Raw genomic sequence first — 20,808 nt, 5'->3', positions numbered from 1 at the left:
AATGGGCTGAATGTGATATTTTTGCCATTTCAACATTCATAATGTCTATGGTTCAAAATTCAGAGCTGACACAAGGTACAAGATGCGAGCAGATACAAGAGTACACTGTGTGCTCCGAGATCGTGAGAATCGTAACTATTCAATACCTCATTGAGCCCGCCGGATCCCCCAACCCCAACCTATTTTTACCCCCCTCTATTGGGTATGTAACCTAGTCCTCAGAGTTTGAGTTACCCTGCTCAGAATATACCAACTTTTAAAGGGTCTGAAGGGGAGGGGGCACCCATATGCACCCAAGGAGATTCATGAACCCTCACCAAACAGCTGCTAACCTCTGAGGATTTTCACAGCATTGGAGTGGCTCCATTTTCCATGTACACATTCATTTTATACCTTTATTAAGCAATGCGTTTTGATTATCATGCTCAATTTAAGCAACCTTCAGAATTTCTTGTAAAGAAATGGCACAGGGACCAGGCTTGTAGTGACTTAAGGTCAGTATTGCCATACCAGATGCTATTCCCGGGGTTATTTATTCCCCTTTGATCATTCAGCCACAGTAAAGTGCATGTGTATTTATAGTTATGTAGGGTACCATGCAAGGTATTTAGTGACTGACCTGGTATACAGTTCTAAGTTAGGTGGTGCTTTATTTTACTCCCTTGTATCTGGGTTATTCAAACAGACATTGTTAGCAGTGGAGGACAATTGTTTTGTTTAGTCATCTGAAAGTACAAGTAACACGATAGAGTCAACATGACTTATTGCATTGACAATTTAACTCCATAACATCATCAGCCTTGATGACACACAAGACAGTTGTGCTCCTGTGTCGATGCAGTCAACAAACATTCCAAACGCCTTGTGGCAGTCACGCAATGAGCTCACAAATAATAATCAGGTACTCAAGTTTGACACATTTTAACGTCATCGTTTTAAACTAACCCACGTTACGTCCGCACGCTCGCTTTCTCTAGGGGGGGGGGGGGGGTGTTATCCAATATATAGAGTGGTCTAGGGGTGAGCCACAAATAAGAACCTTCTGAAGAATGTTAACCGGTGGTTACACTACCAAGATTAGCAGTAATATTGTCCTATCTGCTGATGATTTATGGTAAGCTCACAGCTTAGCCTTAACAGGAGGTGTTGGACCTAAATAAAATGGGCGAACGGAATAACACAAAGGGTGCTGAGAATCGTCCCCCTTCCCACCCCTCGCAGGGTGACAACAGTCAAAGCATTGTCTCAAGCACCAATGTGTCTACCCTGAGATAGAGTAAACAAAGGAAGCATGGAGGCAGTTCAAGATGTTCTAGTGCTGCTCTTCTAGTGTTGTCAGTACTGCAACAGAGTGCCATTCATAATTGTTGAGTCAACAGATGTATGGGACTTTTGTGTCAGCAGCAGGGTTTGAGGAAAGGGCTAGGGATTTTGGGAAGGTGCTGGTGTTGAGGTCTGGTCCCTGCTGCTCATCTGGTCAGCCCTCTGAGTCAGTGGGAGGATGGGAGGGTTCCTCTTCATCTGAATCAAATTCCACATTCTCATCCTTTACCCACGGGTCACTCCTGTCCTGCAGCCGTCCCGCACTGAGGCAGAAAGTGAAAGAGCGAGGTGGTAGAAAAGTTAAAATGGCATACTGAACTCTAGGTGGTGAACTTGCATAACTGCAGCCTTCACATTTGAAAAACAACTCAATTGAATAACGATGTCACACTACCCTGCTAATGTTCACATGGGGAAAGGCAAGTTTAATAAACTATTCAAATATGCATGAAGCCAGTGAGAAATTGGAATCAACTGACAAATGCAGATTAGCGGTGACGCTGAATGAGAGTCAAGACTTTCTAGTTACATAGTACCGTTTCAATGTAAGGTAATGCTCCTCCTTTGAGCTGTCATAGGTTCCGACTCCTGTGTCGCCGTTGGCTGACTCCTTCTTACACACTTCCTTATTTCTCCCAATTAGACACGATCCCTGATTGACTAGTGAGGATGAATGGCAATGAACAAAAGGGTTAGCGGTGGACACCAATCATTATAGATTTGTAATATGATAATGTTATTTACAATAAATCTAGACTTTACCTGGTGTATTACTGTTGGAACTGGGTAATGACATGATGTCTTATCATTGTCCACTGACGTTTGGTGTGGTGATGATAGTCTTGTGCTGGAGGGGCTGATGTCACAGTCTGGAATGGAACACAGTCCGGAACTAGTACTTAGTACTGGAAATACATCTTTAAAAAGATCAATGAAAATGTGATTGTAATAATAACTACTCACAATAACATATCACTTTCAGCATAGAGTACCTGGTCTTTTTGTGCCAAATGTTGTATAGCACAGTCTTCAGTAAGGCGTGGTGGGTGAGTTTACGTGTCTGTGTCAACAGGGTGGCAGAACTAGAGGGTTCCTATGGGGGAAACAACATGACGCATAGTCAACACTCCGGTTTACACTAGTCTAAAGCCTCAGGTTTACAAAGACAAAATATTTCACTGAGTAACTTAGCTAGCTATATAGCTTTACCTGTCGGCTATCTTCAGCTTGAACATAGTTTTCATGGTTTCGTTAAGATATCTCATTTTTCAGTCGAGTTTTCTTTCCATAAAACCACTTCATCCCTGGCACAGAAAGGATTAGTGTTGGCACATTCAGCCTTCACAGGTGGTTTTGATATGGCTTCCTGCTTGGGAAAATCATTTATCATTCATATGCTGACATTACACAGAAAAGGTCTTTTCCCCTTTCTGTGTAATGTCAGCATGTTCAACTGTATCAAAAACAAGGCAGTATGAACACACAAGGTGTATCTTGAACGGGAATTAGGAAAAATACAGATGCTCATGAGAAGTGCTTAGTCTGCCAAACGAAAACAACAGTAAGATCTGGGTAAGGATTCATTCCAGTTGACAGCAATGATAACAGTGTTATGCAGAAAATCTCCCCCTGCCAGACTTGCTTGCTAGTTGAGATTTCTGATCACGGTAGGTTGCATTTCATTAGATTTTTTATGTCAGTTTGATCTTGGGGGAGGCACTAGACTCACCTAGTGCTACTCATTGGACCCTATGATCACTCGGCTACACATGCCTCTCCCTAATTTTTTTAATCCATTATTTTACCAGGTAAATTGACTGAGAACACATTCTCATTTGCAGCAACGACCTGGGGAATAGTTACAGGGGAGAGGAGGGGGATGAATGAGCCAATTGTAAACTAGGGATTATTAGGTGACCGTGATGGTTTTGATGGCCAGATTGGGAATTTAGCAAGAACACGGGGGTTAACACCCCTACTCTTACAATAAGTGCCATGGGATCTTTAATGACCGCAGAGTCAGGACACCCGTTTAACGTCCCAACCCAAAAGACGGCACCCTACACAGGGCAGTGACCCCAATCACTGGCCTGGGAAATTGTGATATTTTTTAGACCAGAGGAAAGAGTGCCTCCTACTGGCCCTCCAACACCACTTCCAGCAGCATCTGGTCTCCCATCCAGGAACTAACCAGGACCAACCCTGCTTAGCTTCAGAAACAAGCCAGCAGTGGTATGCTGATGGAAATATGTCAATATGCTAATGTCAACATGCCTTGTCTATTGCTGTTTTGGTTAGTGATTGTTGTCTTATTTCACTGTAGATAGCACTTTTGTCTCACCCCCCACACATTGGGTGACCTCACCTGGCATAACTGGTGCCGCTAGAGACAAAACCTCTCATTTTCACTCAATGCCTTAGTTTACCTCCACTGTACTCACATCCAACCATACCCTTGTCTGTTTATTATGCCTTCCGAACACATTAGATGACCAGTTCTTATAGCCTTTAGCCATACTCTTATCCTACACCTCCTCTGTTCCTCTGGTGATGTAGAGGTTAACCCAGGCCCTGCAGCCCCCAGCAACACTCTCATTCCCCAGGAACTCTCATTTGTTGACTTCTGTAACCGTAAAAGCCTTGGTTTCGTGCATGTTAACATCAGAAGCCTCCTCCCTAAGTTTGTTTTATTCACTGCTTTAGCACACTCCGCCAACCCTGATGTCCTAACCGTGTCTGAATCCTGGTTTAGAAAGGCCACCAGAAATCCTGAAATTTCCATTCCCAACTACAACATTTTCCAACAAGATAGAACTGCCAAAGGGGGCGGAGATGCAATCTACTGCAGAGATGGCCTGCAGAGTTCTGCCATACTATCCAGGTCTGTACCCAAACAGTTTGAGCTTCTACTTTTAAAAATCTACCTTTTCAGAAACAAGTCTCTCACCGTTGCTGCTTGTTATAGACCCCCCTCAGCTCCCAGCTGTGCCCTGGACACCATATGTGAATTGATTGCCCCCCCATCTATCTTCAGAGTTCGTACTGTTAGGTGACCTAAACTGGGATATGCTTAACACCTCAGCCATCCTACATTCTAAGCTAGATGCCCTCAATCTCACACAAATAATCAAGGAACCTACCAGCGATCACTACCTCATTGCCTGCGTCCGTAATGGGTCTGCGGTCAAACGACCACCCTTCATCACATTCAAACGCTCCCTAAAACACTTCATGCGAGCAGGCCTTTCTAATTGACCTGGCCCAGGTATCCTGGAAGGATATTGACCTCATCCCATCAGTAGAGGATGCCTGGTTGCTCTTTAAAAGTGCTTTCCTCACCATCTTAAATAAACATGTCCCATTCAAAAAATGTAGAACTAAGAACAGATACAGTGAGGGAAATAGGTATTTGATCCCCTGCTGATTTTGTACGTTTGCCCACTGACAAAGAAATGATCAGTCTATAATTTTAATGGTAGGTTTATTTGAACAGTGAGAGACAGAATAACAACAACAAAATCCAGAAAAACATGCCAAAAATGTTATAAATTGATTTGCATTTTATTGGAGGGAAATAAGTATTTGACCCCTCTGCAAAGCATGACTTAGTACTTGGTGGCAAAACCCTTGTTGGAAATCACAGAGGTCAGACGTTTCTTGTAGTTGGCCACCAGGGTTGCACACATCTCAGGAGGGATTTTGCCACACTCCTCTTTGCAGATCTTCTCCAAGTCATTAAGGTTTCAAGGCTTTTCGCAACTCAAACCTTCAGCTCCCTCCACAGATTTTCTATGGGATTAAGGTCTGGAGACTGGCTAGGCCACTCCAGGACCTTAATGTGCTTCTTCTTGAGCCACTCCTTTGTTGCCCTGGCCATGTGTTTTGGGTCATTGTCATGCTGGAATACCCATCCACAACCCATTTTCAATGCCCTGGCTGAGGGAAGGTACATGGCCCCGTCCATCATCCCTTTGATGCGGTGAAGTTGTCCTGTCCCCTTAGCAGAAAAACACCCGCAAAGCATAATTTTTCCACCTCCATGTTTGACGGTGGGATGGTGTTCTTGGGGTCATAGGCTGCATTCCTCCTCCTCCAAACACAGCAAGTTGAGTTGATGCCAAAGAGCTCCATTTTGGTCTCATCTGACCACAACACTTTCACCCAGTTGTCCTCTGAATCATTCAGATGTTCATTGGCAAACTTCAGACGGGCATGTAGATGTGCTTTCTTGAGCAGGGGGACCTTGCAGGCGCTGCAGGATTTCAGTCCTTCACGGCGTAGTGTGTTACCAATTGTTTTCTTGGTGACTATGGTCCCAGCTGCCTTGAGATCATTGACAAGATCCTCCCGTGTAGTTCTGGGCTGATTCCTCACCGTTCTCATGATCATTGCAACTCCACGAGGTGAGATCTTGCATGGAGCCCCATGCCGAGGGAGATTGACAGTTATTTTGTGTTTCTTCCATTTGCGAATAATCACACCAACTGTTGTCACGTTCTCACCAAGTTGCTGGGCGATGGTATGGTAGCCCATTCCAGTCTTGTGTAGGTCTACAATCTTGTCCCTGACATGCTTGGAGAGCTCTTTGGACTTGGCCATGGTGGAGAGTTTGGAATCTGATTGATTGCTTCTGTGGATAGGTGTCTTTTATACAGTTAACAAACTGAGATTAGGAGCACTCCCTTTAAGAGTGTGCTCCTAATCTCAGCTCGTTACCTGTATAAAAGACACCTGGGAGCCAGAAATCTTTGTGATTGAGAGGCAGTCAAATACTTATTTCCCTCATTAAAATGCAAATCAATTTATAAAATTTTTGACATGTGTTTTTCTGGATTTTGTTGTTGTTATTCTGTCTCTCACTGTTCAAATAAACCTACCATTAAAATTATAGACTGATAATTTCTTCGACAGTGGGCAAACGTACAAAATCAGCAGGGGATCAAATACTTTCCCCCCTCACTGTATAGACCTTGGTTCACCCCAGACTTGACTGCCCTTGACCAGCACAAAAACATCCTGTGGCGTTCTGCATTAGCATTGAATAGCCCCCGTGATATGCAACTTTTCAGGGAAGTCAGGAACCAATATACAGTCAGTTAGGAAAGCTAAGGCTAGCTTTTTCAAACAGAAATTTTCGTGTTGCACTAATTCCAAAACATTTTGGGACACTGTAAAGTCCATGGAGAATAAGAGCTCCTCCTCCCAGCTGCCCACTGCACTGAGGCTAGGAAACACTGTCACCACCGATAAATCTACGATAATTGATCATTTCAATAAGCATTTTTCTACAGCTGGCCATGCTTTCCACCTGGCTACCCCTACCCCGGCCAACAGCTCTGCACCCCCCGTAGCAACTTGCCGAAGCCCCCCCTGCTTCTCCTTCACCCAAATCAGACAGCTGATGTTCTGAAAGAGGTGCAAAATCTGGATCCCTACAAATCAGCTGGGCTAGATAATCTGGACCCTCTCTTTCTAAAATTATTCGCTGAAATTGTTGCAACCCCTATTACTAGCCTTGTCAACCTCTCTTTCGTATCGTCTGAGATCCCCAAAGATTGAAAGCTGCCACAGTCATCCCCCTCTTCAAAGGGGGAGACACTCTAGATCCAAACTGTTATTGACCTATATCCATCCTGCCCTGCCTTTCTAAAATCTTCGAAAGCCAAGTTAACAAAACAGATCACCGACCATTTCGAATCCCACCATACCTTCTTCACTGTGCAATCTGGTTTCCGAGCTGGTCATGGGTGCACCTCAGCCACGCTCAAGGTCCTAAACAATATCAAAACCGCCATCGATAAAAGACAGTACTGTGCAGCCGCATTCATCGACCTGGCCAAGACTTTCGACTCCGTCAATCACCGCATTCTTATCGGCAGACTCAATAGCCTTGGCTTCTCAAATGACTGCCTCACCTGGTTCACCAACTACTTCTCAGATAGAGTTCAGTGTGTCAAATCGGAGGGCCTGTTGTCCGGACCTCTGGCAGTCTCTATGGGGGTGCCACAGGGTTCAATTCTCGGGCTGACTCTTTTCTCTGTATATATCAATGATGTCGCTCTTGCGGCTGGTGATTCTCTGATCCACCTCTACGCAGATGACACCATTCTGTATACATCTGGCCCTTCTTTGGACACTGTTAACAAACCTCCAAACGAGCTTCAATGCCATACAACACTCCTTCCGTGGCCTCCAACTGCTTATAAATGCATGCTCTTCAACTGATTGCTGCCCGCACCCGACCACCTAACTAACATCATTACTCTGGACAGTTCTGACCTAGAATATGTGGACAACTGCAAATACCTAGGTGTCTGGTTAGACTGTAAACTCTCCTTCCAGACTCACATTAAGCATCTCCAATCCAAAATTAAATCTAGAATCGGCTTCCTATTTCGCAACAAAGCCTACTTCACTCATGCTGCCAAACATACCCTGGTAAAACTGACTATCCTACCGATCCTTAACTTTGGCGATGTCATTTAGAAAATAGCCTCCTACACTCTACTCAGCAAACTGGGTGTAGTCTATCACAGTATCATCCATTTTGTCACCAAAGCCCCCATATACTACCCACCACTGCAACCTGTATGCTCTCGTTGGGTCTGTCAGGGGGGTGATTTTCGGCACAACAGGTACTCCACCTTCCATTTTTCATCAAGGCTACCTCATCCTCTGGAATGAAATTGGACAGGAGTTCTGCAACACGCCGTTTCTGGGAAATAATCAATTAACGTTAGCTAGCTATGTTAACTAACTAGCTAGTTAAAATGACAAACGTGCCCGTTTCGCATGTAGCTAGCAAGCTAAAGTACAAATTGATTTCTGTGTAAGTAACAACTAATAAGATGGCTCGCCTTGAGGATATTCGATTGACTCTGATCATTGCCCTCTCTTTTAAACGACATTTAGATTAATAGGTTTAGCTAAATATATTTGTTAGTAAGGTCCTTATTTGCGAATCGCTGGCTAGATATTCCAAACATCTTCAAAACCGTTTGTAATCTAGCTACTTCCTGCTTTCAGTGAGGATTTGTGGGACTTGGTCATACCACGGCAGCCATGGAAATAGACAGCTGACTGAATACATTTTTCCTATGGCAAGAGTTTGTTTAGAAGCTAACTAACTAGCTAGTCGACGAGATAAGGTAAACTAGCTACATGCACTTAAACTCATGTTATTATTAGCTAGCTACCACCTCTCTACAATAACGACGATACAGGTTTTCTAACTGTATAGGCAATTTAGCTAGCTGGCAAACTATAGTAACTACTATAGCCAGTAACGCAAACTGGTTTACGCTAGCTAACGTTATTGCTGATTTAGAAAGTCAAGAGGGGGGCTAGATAAGCTCAACCATGTTCCACGGGGAACGGGCTCCTCTTTCAACGGGTGGAGCCGGTCTACTCCCCGTTAACCGCACGAGGTCATACGGCAGTCTTGTACAATCCAACCTTTCTCCGGTACGACAAAGACGAATTGAACACCGAGTTCAGCCAGGAGAGACGTTGCAAGGACTCGCGTTGAAATATGGAGTATCTGTGAGTAGTTAGACATTGGCATTGCCATTCTTCCAAAATGTTTGAGTATTTTAAATGTTGCCCCAGCACACATCCTGTCAAGGAGGAGTTTTAACTGCATGAAAATTTAAATGGGCAATTTGTGGACTTATGCTATGGTGATAAATGTGTTTACCTTCATAAACCCACATCTGCAATTGTATCTTTTTAACAGATGGAACAAATCAAAAGAGCAAATAGACTGTACACGAATGACTCAATATTCCTAAAGAAGTATATTTCTATCCCTGTGCTGTCAGACTACAACAGTGATGCTAATATTGGGGTAGATGTGACTGAGGAGGACTCCGGCAAGGTACAGGACAGTACAAGTAAAAAAGTCTCTACTCAAAATGGGAAGCCAGTGAACAATTCTGAAAAGACACAAGAAGAAGGTACATCAGAACTTTCTCCAATGAATTTCTTGAAAAGGATGGATCGTATGATCAGCCAGACCAAGCAAGCAGCTGTGAAAAGATGCCAAGAGGGAGAGAAAAGGTAAATTCACCCAGATAACTTCATCACTTTGTATTATTCTGTCCTGTCACAAACTAGTGGTCAGTCTAGTTTATGATGCACTATGCAAAATCGCTCCACCATTTTCTAGTTGCAAAAAATCTAATAGGTTGCCTAATTTCAGATTGTGACAAAACAAGCAAGTATAGTGTGGAGAATCAATGTACCATCTAAACTGCTGTGAAATGCCTTTTCCATAACCAAAAATATTGTTTTCAACTGTTGGAAGATGGTGTACAAAACCGAAAGAGAAAATATGCAAAAACGATCTTAAGAAAAGGAAGCATAGAAATAGCTCACATAGAACAGATACTGCTGCAGCTTTAACTCTGATGAAATGATAATATCCATCTAAACGAGTAGGGTGTCAATGTGATGATGTCATGACATCAGTAGCATGTAATTATGTCAAGGGTTCCCAATTTTATTTGGCCCTTGACCCCATTTTGAAAAAGAAAAAAAATGTGCTACCCCACCATGTAAAAAAGGGTATCCAATCAACAGCCAATGTTTCTTTTTTAAAATTGTGACTAAGACAGTACTTTTGACAGTATTTCAATCTGAAGAAAGTATGGTTTGAAGTGACAGAAATGCAACAGAAAGGTATTGGGAAGTTCAGAAGATGATCAGGCAATATTTTCGTATGATCTTCTGTCTAAAAAATGTCTGATTTAGTTCCTGGTCTTGTCCACTCTGATAATTATTCCAATGCAGCATTGTGGTCATTCTAGAAGGAAACAAAGTCTTGTCTTTGAGTGATGGGGTCATAACATTTTGAAGCTTAAACGGTTCAAAAGATGGAGACATATTTGTAGGAAGAAAACAGAAATCGTTCTGTTAATTGCATCAAGTGGCAACCGCAATTTAAAACAAATGTATTTACATTTTTCTCGTGACCCCATAGTTTGGACAACACTGTGTTATGTGCTTAGCTCTTCATACAATACTTGATTTTGTCAAGGTTCTGTTTATTTCACCTGTTGGGGTTTTCCATCACAGTTTGACATCTTTGGAAGCAGCTTGTACCAGCAAGACAACAGACCGTCGATTTACAAGGTCAAACAGTGCCACGGTCGTCACCTCTCCCAGAATGCATCAGCAAGCCATACTTGGTGCAGTGCCCCTCACCATCACCAAATGCACCAAGAAACTGTGAGAAAGAGAGGATGAGATCTTTGAGTTGTGATTTCATTGCCTCTGTCAGGCAGATCATGGGACACGTGGTACTAATACAAAAACCAAAGGGATAGACGTCCAAGCTAATCTGGCATTACAGATTTAGGAGAGTTCTTATTTTCACTGATGAGTAACTTGCTGCTCTATGGACTTGGTAGTTGAAAGTTGGTTGTTAGCACTGTTGATATAATTGATTTGCTCATGGCGTGAGTTTCATTTTGACATAAGAACACTTCTTATTAGGCAAGAAATAACTTGGTAGTAGTTAATTAAAAGTTGTAGTACATTGATTACGTATTATATATTTGCCATGTCCAGAACAGCACTGTCTGGTTGTCTGTTTACTACACAAAACGAGAGTCAGAATGTGGTACTTTGACTTGTGTTTGTATGTTAGTGTGATCATGTAATTATCCAAGTTATGCTTGGCCACAGGCGCTAGATCATTTGAGTTATGCTACCTTGTAGTGTCTTATGCAATGTCAGAAATGTGAAAAAAATGCTAGTCTTGGAGAACAATAGAAGTTGACTCTAAAAAATGTATTTATTATTGAAACCAATGTGAGTTGGTATAGCCTAGTCTTCATTGGGTGTTTGTTACAATTATGCAATGATGTACATATTTATTTTTAGAAGAATACTGAGCACTGCACTTTCATTTTCTAATCCTGGCACTAGGTTGTAGTAAGTGGTAAGGTTGCCTTGGTATTTAATTTAATTTTGCCAACCAACTGTATTGTTACAGTACTGAATTGGCTATACTCAATCAAAGTGAGGAACTTGTTGTTTCTCCTTGCTATTTCAACGAAAGACAAAACGATATTCCTCTGGTATGGTTTCCTTTTTGTTTCACACTGTAAACTTTTCTGCTGTTTAAATAAATCCAGAGGTGTAGTTTCGAAGTACAATATATATTTGATTTTGCCTTAGTTATTTCAGAAGCATCTGGCCTGGTTACTGGTTTTTATATGTGATGTTACTGTTAATTCACAAGTTTGTCCATTTTTTTACCCAGGTATTTCCATTTAGCTAACCACCTACAGTATCAGTCAAAAGATTGGACACATCTACTCATTCCAGGGTTTTTCATTATTTGTTATATTTTTTACATTGTGGAATAATAGTGAAGACATAAAAACTGAAGACATAATAACACACATGGAATCATGTAACCAAAAATAGTTAAACAAATCAAAATATATTCTATATTTGAGATTCTTCAAAGTAGCCACCCGTTGCCTTGATGACAGCGTTGTACACTCTTGCCATTCTCTCAACCAGCTTCATGAGGTAGTCACCTGGAAAGCATTTCAATTAACAGGTGTGCCTTGTTAAAAATGTATTTATGGAATTTCTTTCCTTCTTAATGCGTTTGAGCCAGTCAATGGACATTGACCGGTGGAAATCTGTCCTTTGGTCTGATGAGTCCAAATTTGAGATTTTTGCTTCCTAATGCCATGTCTTTGTGAGATGCAGAGTAGGTGAGCGGATGACCTTCACATGTGTGGTTCCCACCATGAAGCATAAAGGAGGAGCTGTGATGGTGTGGGGGTGCTTTGCTGGTGACACTGTCATGATTTATTTAGAATTCAAGGCACACTTAACCAGCATGGCTACCACAGCATTCTGCAGCGATACACCATCCCATCTGGTTTCCGCTTAGTGGGACTATCATTTGTTTTACAACAGGACAATGACCCAACACATCTCCAGGCTGTGTAAGGACTATTTGGCCAAGAAGGAGAGTGATGGAGTGCTACATCAACCCAATTGTGATGAGTTGGACCGTAGAGTGAAGGAAAAGCAGCAAACAAGTGCTCAGCATATGTGGGAACTCCTTCAAGACTGTTGGAAAGTCATTCCTCAGGAAGCTGGTTGAGAGAATGCCAAGAGTGCAAAGCTGTCATCAATGCAAAGGGTGGCTACTTTGAAGAATCTAAAATATATAATATATTTTAATTTAACACTTGTTTTTGATTCCATATGTATTATTTCATAGTTTTGATGCCTTCAATATTATTCTACAATGTAGAAAATAGTAAAAAATAAATCAATTTTAAAAAACTTGAATAAGTAGGTGTGTCCAAAACTTTTACTGGTACTGTATGTACACACATTGCTGTCAATTTATTGATAAATTGCACATATTGTACATTTAATAACATTAACTAAAGATGTGAAGTCAATATATTCACAAATGGACAATAAAAAAAAGGCACTAATTTACAAGGCATTTATTTTTTTCCAATCCTATGATTTATAAGGCCCAAATTATTTTTAAATATTCCAATCCAGTTTCTCTTTGGGCCTTATGAAATTACTCTCTTGTATCTCCACAATAAATGTGCACTGTTTTCTCCATAAGCGTTTATATTTTCTTCGATACATGCAGTACTGAGTCATTACCAGCTAGACCACTAGATGGTAGTACTCTATTCTTATATTTCACCGCTTGCTTTTAACCCTTGTTTTCATTCTGTCAGTCAGTATTGTGCAGTCCTTGAGGTTTATCTTTCCCTATACAGTACATAATATGGCGAGCAAGAGAGAAAAAACGACAGAAAAACTATAATAGTAAATGAGTATGTGAAACCTTGGACGGAAATTCCACTGTATAAAATCAGGTGGTTGACACAATCTTAACCTAATCCTGACTTTCCAGGAACTCCATTCGTGGAGACACAATTCATCAGGAGACATTAACTATACATCATCCTGCATATTCTCATATTCTTTCACTTTGGGCAGTACCCTTTTTGGAAATTAACAGATCAGTGAGTGACTACATCAAGTAAAACTTGGGTCACAAATCTCGCCAGTTCTCATTTAGAGCATGGACACTTCCTGTCCTTACACACAGTCCTCTCTTGAGTTCTAAGCAGACCCCTTCAAGCAGATCTCCCAGTGTCTCTCTCACAATCATAGACTTGCTCACACTCTCATAATGTCCCCTCCTCCAGCAGACGGTTGAGGCCGGTGCAGATTTTGGTGAGGTTGGGTTTAAAGGATCCATCAGGGTTGTAAAGCTGGGTCAGAAGCTCTGGATCGGAGTAATGGTTGAATACGTGGTTGATGCGACCATGGGATTTGGGCGTGAGGTGGGAGTCGACTAGCTTCAACAACAGATCTCTGCATTCTGTCAGGATCTCCGACATTACTGTCTTGTCAAAGGTGAACTCCACCTGAACAAGAAGAAGTGAGAAATAGAGATCGGATAACAATGTTGTCATCGTCTTATCTGTTTTGATAGAGAATGATGAGCCGTTAATGCATAGAGGTCTATGATCAATTAACTCACTGTAACATTATAGAGTTATGCAAGATGCCGGCATGTTTACCTCATAGAAGCTGATGGCTGTCATGGCTCCTTGATGTAGCTTCTTCTTGAAGTCCTGGGCCAGACTCAGCTCCTCTGGGCTGAAACGGTTGTGTCTGAACAGCACGCCAATCTTCACTGCTATCTTGATCAGGTCCTTCACCACCTTCTGGGCCTCTGAGCGGTTGCCTGAATACTCTTTGGAAACACGGTAGAGCTCGTCCAGAATCTCACTGCTGGTGTCGTCTATGAACATATGGACCACAGACTTGTTGGCCATGTGGCTGAGGATCTTCTTCTGGGCCTGCATGGCCATTTCCTTGGAGCTGAATGACTCCATCCTTACCTGGGGGTTGGGAGAGAGAAGTGAGCAGAGATGGCTTATTATGTTATTTCTAACTCCTAGCTCAGCCGTGCCACAGGATCTCCCTCAGTTCAGTTTTCTGGGCTTTTTGTTTTCGTATCACAGAGAATCCAACTGAGACATACATTAAGCTCAGGGGATGTTCCATGGGTAATACCCATGGTGGAAGAAGTACCCAATTTTCATACTTGAGTAAAAGTACAGATGCCTTAATAGAAAATGACTCAAGTGAAAGTCACCTAGTAAAATACTACTTGAGTAAAAGTCTAAAGATATTTGGTTTTCAAAAGTATCAAAGTAAATGTAATTGCAAAGATATACTTAAGTATCAAAAATAAAAGTATAAATCATTTAAAATTCCTTATCTAAAGCAAACCAGACGGCATCATTTTCTTGTTTTTTAAATTTATAGATAGCCAGGGGCATGGTCCAACACTCAGACATCATTTACAAACAAAGCATGTGTTTAGTGAGTCCGCCAAATCAGAGGCAGTAGGGATTACCAGGGATGTTCTCTTGATAAGTGTGTGAATTAGACAATTTTCCTGTCCTGCTAAGCATTCAAAATGTAATGATTACTTTTGGTTGTCAGGGAAAATATATGGAGTAAAAAGTACATCATTTTCATTAGGAATACAAGTTGTCAAAAATATTAATAGTAAAGTAAAGTACAGATACCAAAAAAAACTACTTAAATAGTACTTTCAAGTATTTTTTACTTAAGTACTTTACACCACTGGGTAATACCCACCGAGGCTACAGCCTCTCCCCACACCGTGTCCCTGTCAGGGGAGTGAAGATACAGAGAGCTAACCCTCATGGGAGGACATGAATGCACCTACATCATGTAAACACACACAACTGTTGCACCACACACCATTTAACAGGACTAGTGTCATTGCAGCTTTGTCCTGCAGCTGTGTTACAGGTTCATTTGATGTATTCATATCAAATTAACACAGTAGGTTCCATGGTACACCTATGGAATTGGGCCTAACCTACAAGTAACACATAGTCTAATGCCCAGAAGGTACCACTTTTTAGTATACGCCTTTATACATGAAATAGATCATTTTTTGTGTAACTTTACATTGTGGCCAAATCATTTTCAACATTGTAAAAATGGATACGAACTATGTATAAAAGGTTACGTAATTCCTACCATTGGTTTCTGTTACATGTTGAGAGCATTCACAATCATCCTGTGGTGATAATTTCAGGGCTGAATCTCCACTTAAAGCCTGTGTGGACAAGTATGTGAGAGAGGCAGGTAGACTGCATAGCTCAGGCAGGTTTCTACAAGTGCTCCTAGATTGCATCAGAACAGGGGGAATGGAGCAAGTCATGGCCCTAGACCCAATGGCTATCCCATAGGAAAAAATATTTTTGGTTACAGGTAGAACCCTTTGGCGTTCCATGTAGAACCCTCTGTGGAAAGGGTTCTACCTGGAACCAAAAACGGTTCTTCAAAGGGTTCTCCTATAGGGACAGCGGAAGAGCCCTTTTAGGTTATAGAAAGCACTTTTTTTCCCCAAGAGTGTATATTTACTGTCTTGGAATCCTCCCTTCGGCAAAATGTCTTGCATTGAGGTATCCTTTAAGTGACAACAAGGCCTTCACACATACGGGTGTTTTTAAATTACTTCAGGGCCTTTATTCACAAAGAGTCTCAGAGTCCTGATCTAGGATGAGTTTAATATTTTGGATAATAATTAAAAATATTATATTGACAGACAGGAAATGGTCCTACATCAGCACTCCTATACTGAAAGGCTTTATGAATACGGGTCCAGGTGTGTGTGTACTCGTGCATGTGTGCGTGATCCTAATGACAGTCGTCTATCTGACTCACCAATAAATCAAATGATCCTGACGTACTAATAGGCATACCTCGCTAATAGCCTATGTTCCACAATCAGCAAACACACATCTCCCATATGACATCCCACTGGGTTTTTATTACATGCATATCCAGTGTCACATTTCTAATGGTACGCTCCAGTACAAAGCCTCTGCTCTCTGCGGGAACATTCATTAGATTAATTTCCCTTAACGATGATAATGGAAGTGGAACAGCATGATAGCTATTTCAGATTCACTCTCAATCTCATTCCAGTGCAAAAAAGCCCAGTGTGGATTGGGAGACGAGCGCACCCATCAGCCATGTATCCTCCCTCCAGAACTATGGAGCCACAGCTGGCTCTTTGGCTGGGCTTAAAGGAAAAGTCACTCTGTTTATTTTACTAGTCTGCTAAGGGTCAATTGTTTACAGTAAGAAATATGATTTTTGGGTTGTCTTCATGCGACAGCCCAGAGTACAAGAAAAAACACTCTCCCGTAATGGACAGCACAGGGCAGACTGATAACGCTTTTTTATGTTTACACAGTTCATGTGGAGTACAGCAACAATGACCATGTACACATTTAGAGAGCACTCAATAAGGTACATTTGAGTTGCTATCCATTAGGCAATGGATAGAAGAGCACTAACTTATCCTCTAACAAAAGGAACCAATTTTATCAAACCAGACATTAGTACATTTTCAGGAAATGGAAAAGCCAAGCAATGTGGGTCTTCCATGACTCCAGTGTTAGGAGGGCAGGTTGTGTGGATCAAGAAGAGCTGTGCTGACTGACTTGGAGATAGTGGTCGCTGATTGTAAGATTGGGGAGGGAGAGGTAAATATTTAGCATTCCGTAGATGACTGCTGAGGGTGTGTGTACGAGTGTGTGTGTGTGTGTGTGTGTGTGTGTGTGTACCCACAGGGGTTAGCAGGGGAATTGGGGAGTCCCTTCCACTTCCCTGGACAGAACGTGACTTCTACTGCTGCTATTACAAAGCACCAGGTCAAGCAGACATGTTCCACCAACACTAGCCCTATAGGCTTATGTCACCTGCTGCCTGTCACCAGACTTGAGTGGTATTATGGGGCATTGAGGCCTCCCAGTTCCTATAGTGTCTATTCAGAAGGGTGAAATGTTCAGGGTATTTCAAATAGAAATATATCATATAGGATGGACATGACGTTTAATCATATGACTTTTAGTCACAGAGAATATGTGCAGTTCTACCACCTCATTGAACACACTCCTGGTGCCATTATCATGAGCTCAGGTCCAGACCTTTCTTTTCAATAGAGGACCTCACAAAGTGCGGAACTTTCCAGTTTTTCTCTCAGCATTTAGTTGGTATGGGTTTCTAAATCAGGCTATGTCCCGTGTGTGTGCAGGTTCAGCATGTGGCACAATAATGGACCAAAAAACTGGCATCACAACGGTATTGCTTCATTAACAATAGTGTTGGACTGAATGCTTGCTGTTTGATGCTGGCAGTTTCTCATTCAAAAGTGTTCATACAATATAATTTTTGCACATGTTTTGTCAGTCTTGTAATGTTTCTCAACATCTTTGAAGAGTTGTTGTTCAAGACTGACACACAACTCTGCTGGCTTATTAGGGAAGCGAAACAGAGCAGTTGGTTTGTGGTGACCAATTTTGTTTTTACCTCTTACTGTCTGTCCAACACATTGATGTGTCATTTCCATGTCTTTGTCTTTCGCTCTGACTGGCTCTCTGGCACTCTCAATCCGTGTAGGCTAGTATAGAGGAAAATCAAGTCCACAGCTCGTTTGATTGTGCAAGCTCCACCAGGCACAGATGGTTTCTCTCCTCACATATACAGCTGTCTGTCAGGACTGGGTTCCGTTTGTACCTGTTTCAGCATGACTGAGTGTACGTACATACACGTCTCCCACGTCCAGTGTAAGTTAGAAAAGTATCGAAGAGGAATTCACACGATCTTATTTGTTTGTTCAGTACCACCTTCCTTCTCACTTTATCCATATAGGTCTAAACTGGTATTGAAAGATGTAACAAAAAACGACAAGCTCGCTATAATAATAACACAAGTGTTATATTTGCAAGACCGTATGTTATTTCTGTCAAAGGTAGAGCTAACTGTGCATAGAAAAGACATGGTTGAGTTGTTATCAGATAGAGAAATCCCTGAGAGTCTTCTTACCTGTGTGTGAGAGAGTCCCCCTCCCTCTTTCGTGTCAAACGTCTCAGTCCCCACGGCACGTGGCTCAGGTTGTCAGCATTGAGCACTCGTTAATGGAATCCCTTCATCTTATCAGGTGAAAATAAAAGAAAATCCCTCTGTGTCGCGTCTATCTGTGCTGCTCGCCACCATCTCAAGATAAATGTCAGTTGTACTTCCTTGAGGAACTAAATTGCTATGACACACCCCTTAGTGTTTCTATCTCTCTCCTTATTTCTCTTGTATTTCCTTATAAAATTCAAATTAAAACTTTTGTTCCTCTTCAAACTACAGTATCTATCTCTTGCTTTCCTCCCTCTTCATACTTTATCAGTCTCCCTGTTTCTTTTTGTTTCTCTCTCTCATCCACTCTGTTCCCCTCTCTCTCTCTCTCTCTCTCTCTCTCTGTCTGCTGACAGTGGGCCTCTGCTTGTCCTGACAAGTGAAAACACCAGAAAGAATTTAGCAATAATCCAGTAACACAGTCATTTGAAAGGGGAGCGGCTTAACCCTTTTTGTGTTCATCATTGCAGGAATGCAGCTTCTGTCAGCAATGGACTCCATGTCACCTCTGCTCTCCAGCAATGTATAAATTCATATAGTTCATCCTAAACCTTTAACATTTTCACTGCTTTACTTGTGTCAGAATAATTTTGACCCTGGTGACATAGTAGAGTATGGATTATACCGTATGGAGTGTATACTGTATATACTGTATTATAACTACATTGGCATGAATGAACAGTGTTTCAAAATACTCACATTGGTTTGAAATGGAGGGAAGTCAGTAAAGACTGATGGCTATATAAGACCTATTTACCAGCTTTGTTTGCATTGGTTGCCATAGATTTTATCTCTCCTTGTGTTGTCTTAGTTTCAATTGATGTTGAATTTGTGAAAAGCAAATACATAGACATAGGTAGACTGAGGTAAAATAATACAGTGCATAGTGAAAGTCTACACATCCCTTGTACATTCTTCACATTTTGCTGCCTTAAAATACATTCAAAAAAGGCATTACATTTGAAGTGAAAGAAAGTGATAGAAAATTATAAGATTTTTTCCAAATTAATAAAAATGAGTAAAAATACCAAATATGTTTTGATTGTGTATGTCTTCACACCCCAGAGTTAATACTTGGTGGAAACACCTTTGGCAGCCATTACAGCTGTGAATCATAAGAGTCTACCGACCTTGCACAACTCTTAGTGTAAGTTATATCCATTGTTTTTGTCACAATTGCTCAAGCTCAGTAAATTTGTTTTGGAATCATAATCATTGATGGACAGCAATATTCAAATCTCGTCTCTGACCTTCAAGCGAATTTAAGTCAGAACTGACATTGGGCCACTCAGAAACACTCAACATTTTGTAATTAACATTTGTGTAATTGTTCCTCTGAAAAGTAAAATTCTATCCCAGGGTTAGGTTTCTATAAGAGTGAGGCAGGTTTTTCCCAAACATTTTATTTGACCCCCTTTTTCTCTCCAAATATCGATCGTCTCATCACTGCAACTCTCAAACGGGCTTGGGAGGCGAAGGTAGAGTTATTCGTCCTCCGAAACATGACCCGCCAAACTGCACTTCTTAACAAGTGCAATACACCAAATGAAAGATAAACTTCTTGTTAATCTACCCATCGTGTCCGATTTCAAAAAGGCTTTACAGCGAAAGCACAACATATGATTATGTTAGGTCAGAGCCAAGTCTCAAAAACACACACAGCCATTTTTCCAGCCAAAGAGAGGAGTCATAAAAAGCAGAAATATAGATAAAATGAATCACTAACCTTTGATGATCTTCATCAGATGACACTCATAGGACATCATGTTACACAATACATGTATGTTTTGTTCGATAAAGTGCATTTTTATGTCAAAAAATCTCAGTTTACATTGGCGCCTTATGTTCAGTAATGTTTTGCTTCCAAAACATCCGGTGATTTTGTAGAGAGCTACATCAATTTACAGAAATACTCATAATAAATCTTGATAAAAGATACAACTGTTATTCACAGAATTAAAGATATACTTCAGTCGCTAGAGTGTGATGAGCCAATTGAAGCCCCCCCAAAAGTTTTATTTTACCCCCCCCCCCCCCGGCCGCTAGCAACTGTATATTCCAGATATCCTAGTCTCAGATCTTGAGTTATAAAGGGGGTGCATTTGATACATCTCAACAATTCCTACTAAGGGAAATGTGTTTCGTGTTTACACTGATCACAATTCATGAATGCTCTGATTCATAACAGGCTTGGGATTTTCTAATTCAAAAGCTCTGTTTATTTGTAGGTTTATGTGAACGACATCCAGCTGGACCAGCCTGCTAAGGCTCAACCCAGAGAAAAAAAGCTCCATCCAATGGGGCCAAGGCCCTTGAGCCAATTATTGTTTTCGGGTGTCAGGGTGAGCGGTCAGACCAAGGCCCAGTTGAACTGAAGGGAGAGTCTGAACAGATAAAAGCCCACAGTGTGCAGTGGGGATTCAAAGACACCTGCACCTTTTGTGTTTTTCT

At 41.5% G+C, this 20,808-nt stretch overlaps 2 protein-coding genes across 10 annotated transcripts; one reads left to right on the top strand and one right to left on the bottom strand.

The window, feature by feature from the left end:
* Window positions 1–630: 630 nt before the first annotated feature.
* Window positions 631–18,600, bottom strand: LOC115103907 (tumor necrosis factor alpha-induced protein 8-like protein 2). 9 transcript variants are annotated; one of them, XR_010461019.1, is made up of 10 exons: window positions 18,277–18,363; window positions 13,914–14,237; window positions 13,511–13,757; window positions 10,377–10,549; window positions 7,901–10,126; window positions 2,533–2,689; window positions 2,316–2,416; window positions 2,086–2,192; window positions 1,860–1,983; window positions 631–1,586 (listed from the first exon to the last, which is right to left on the bottom strand). XR_010461019.1 is itself a non-coding variant. In XM_029624972.2 (3 exons), the coding sequence occupies exons 2-3, from the start codon at window positions 14,229–14,231 to the stop codon at window positions 13,515–13,517; spliced, it is 561 nt and encodes a 186-aa protein (XP_029480832.1). In that variant the 5' UTR covers window positions 14,232–14,237; window positions 18,277–18,600; the 3' UTR covers window positions 12,795–13,514. The 9 variants fall into 9 exon arrangements, 1 of the variants encoding a protein (XP_029480832.1); XR_010461004.1 differs by having other exon boundaries at window positions 2,533–2,692; window positions 7,901–10,549; XR_010461002.1 differs by having other exon boundaries at window positions 7,901–10,549.
* Window positions 8,683–11,487, top strand: LOC115103900 (lysM and putative peptidoglycan-binding domain-containing protein 1-like). Its single transcript, XM_029624942.2, has 3 exons — window positions 8,683–8,865; window positions 9,059–9,381; window positions 10,399–11,487. The coding sequence occupies exons 1-3, from the start codon at window positions 8,683–8,685 to the stop codon at window positions 10,553–10,555; spliced, it is 663 nt and encodes a 220-aa protein (XP_029480802.1). The 3' UTR covers window positions 10,556–11,487.
* Window positions 18,601–20,808: the final 2,208 nt, after the last annotated feature.

The sequence above is a fragment of the Oncorhynchus nerka genome, linkage group LG3 (genome assembly GCF_034236695.1).
Source record: "Oncorhynchus nerka isolate Pitt River linkage group LG3, Oner_Uvic_2.0, whole genome shotgun sequence".
Taxonomy (NCBI): domain Eukaryota; kingdom Metazoa; phylum Chordata; class Actinopteri; order Salmoniformes; family Salmonidae; genus Oncorhynchus; species Oncorhynchus nerka.
The sequence above is the reverse complement of the archived record's forward strand: the minus strand, read 5'-3'. Positions and strand labels throughout refer to the sequence as shown.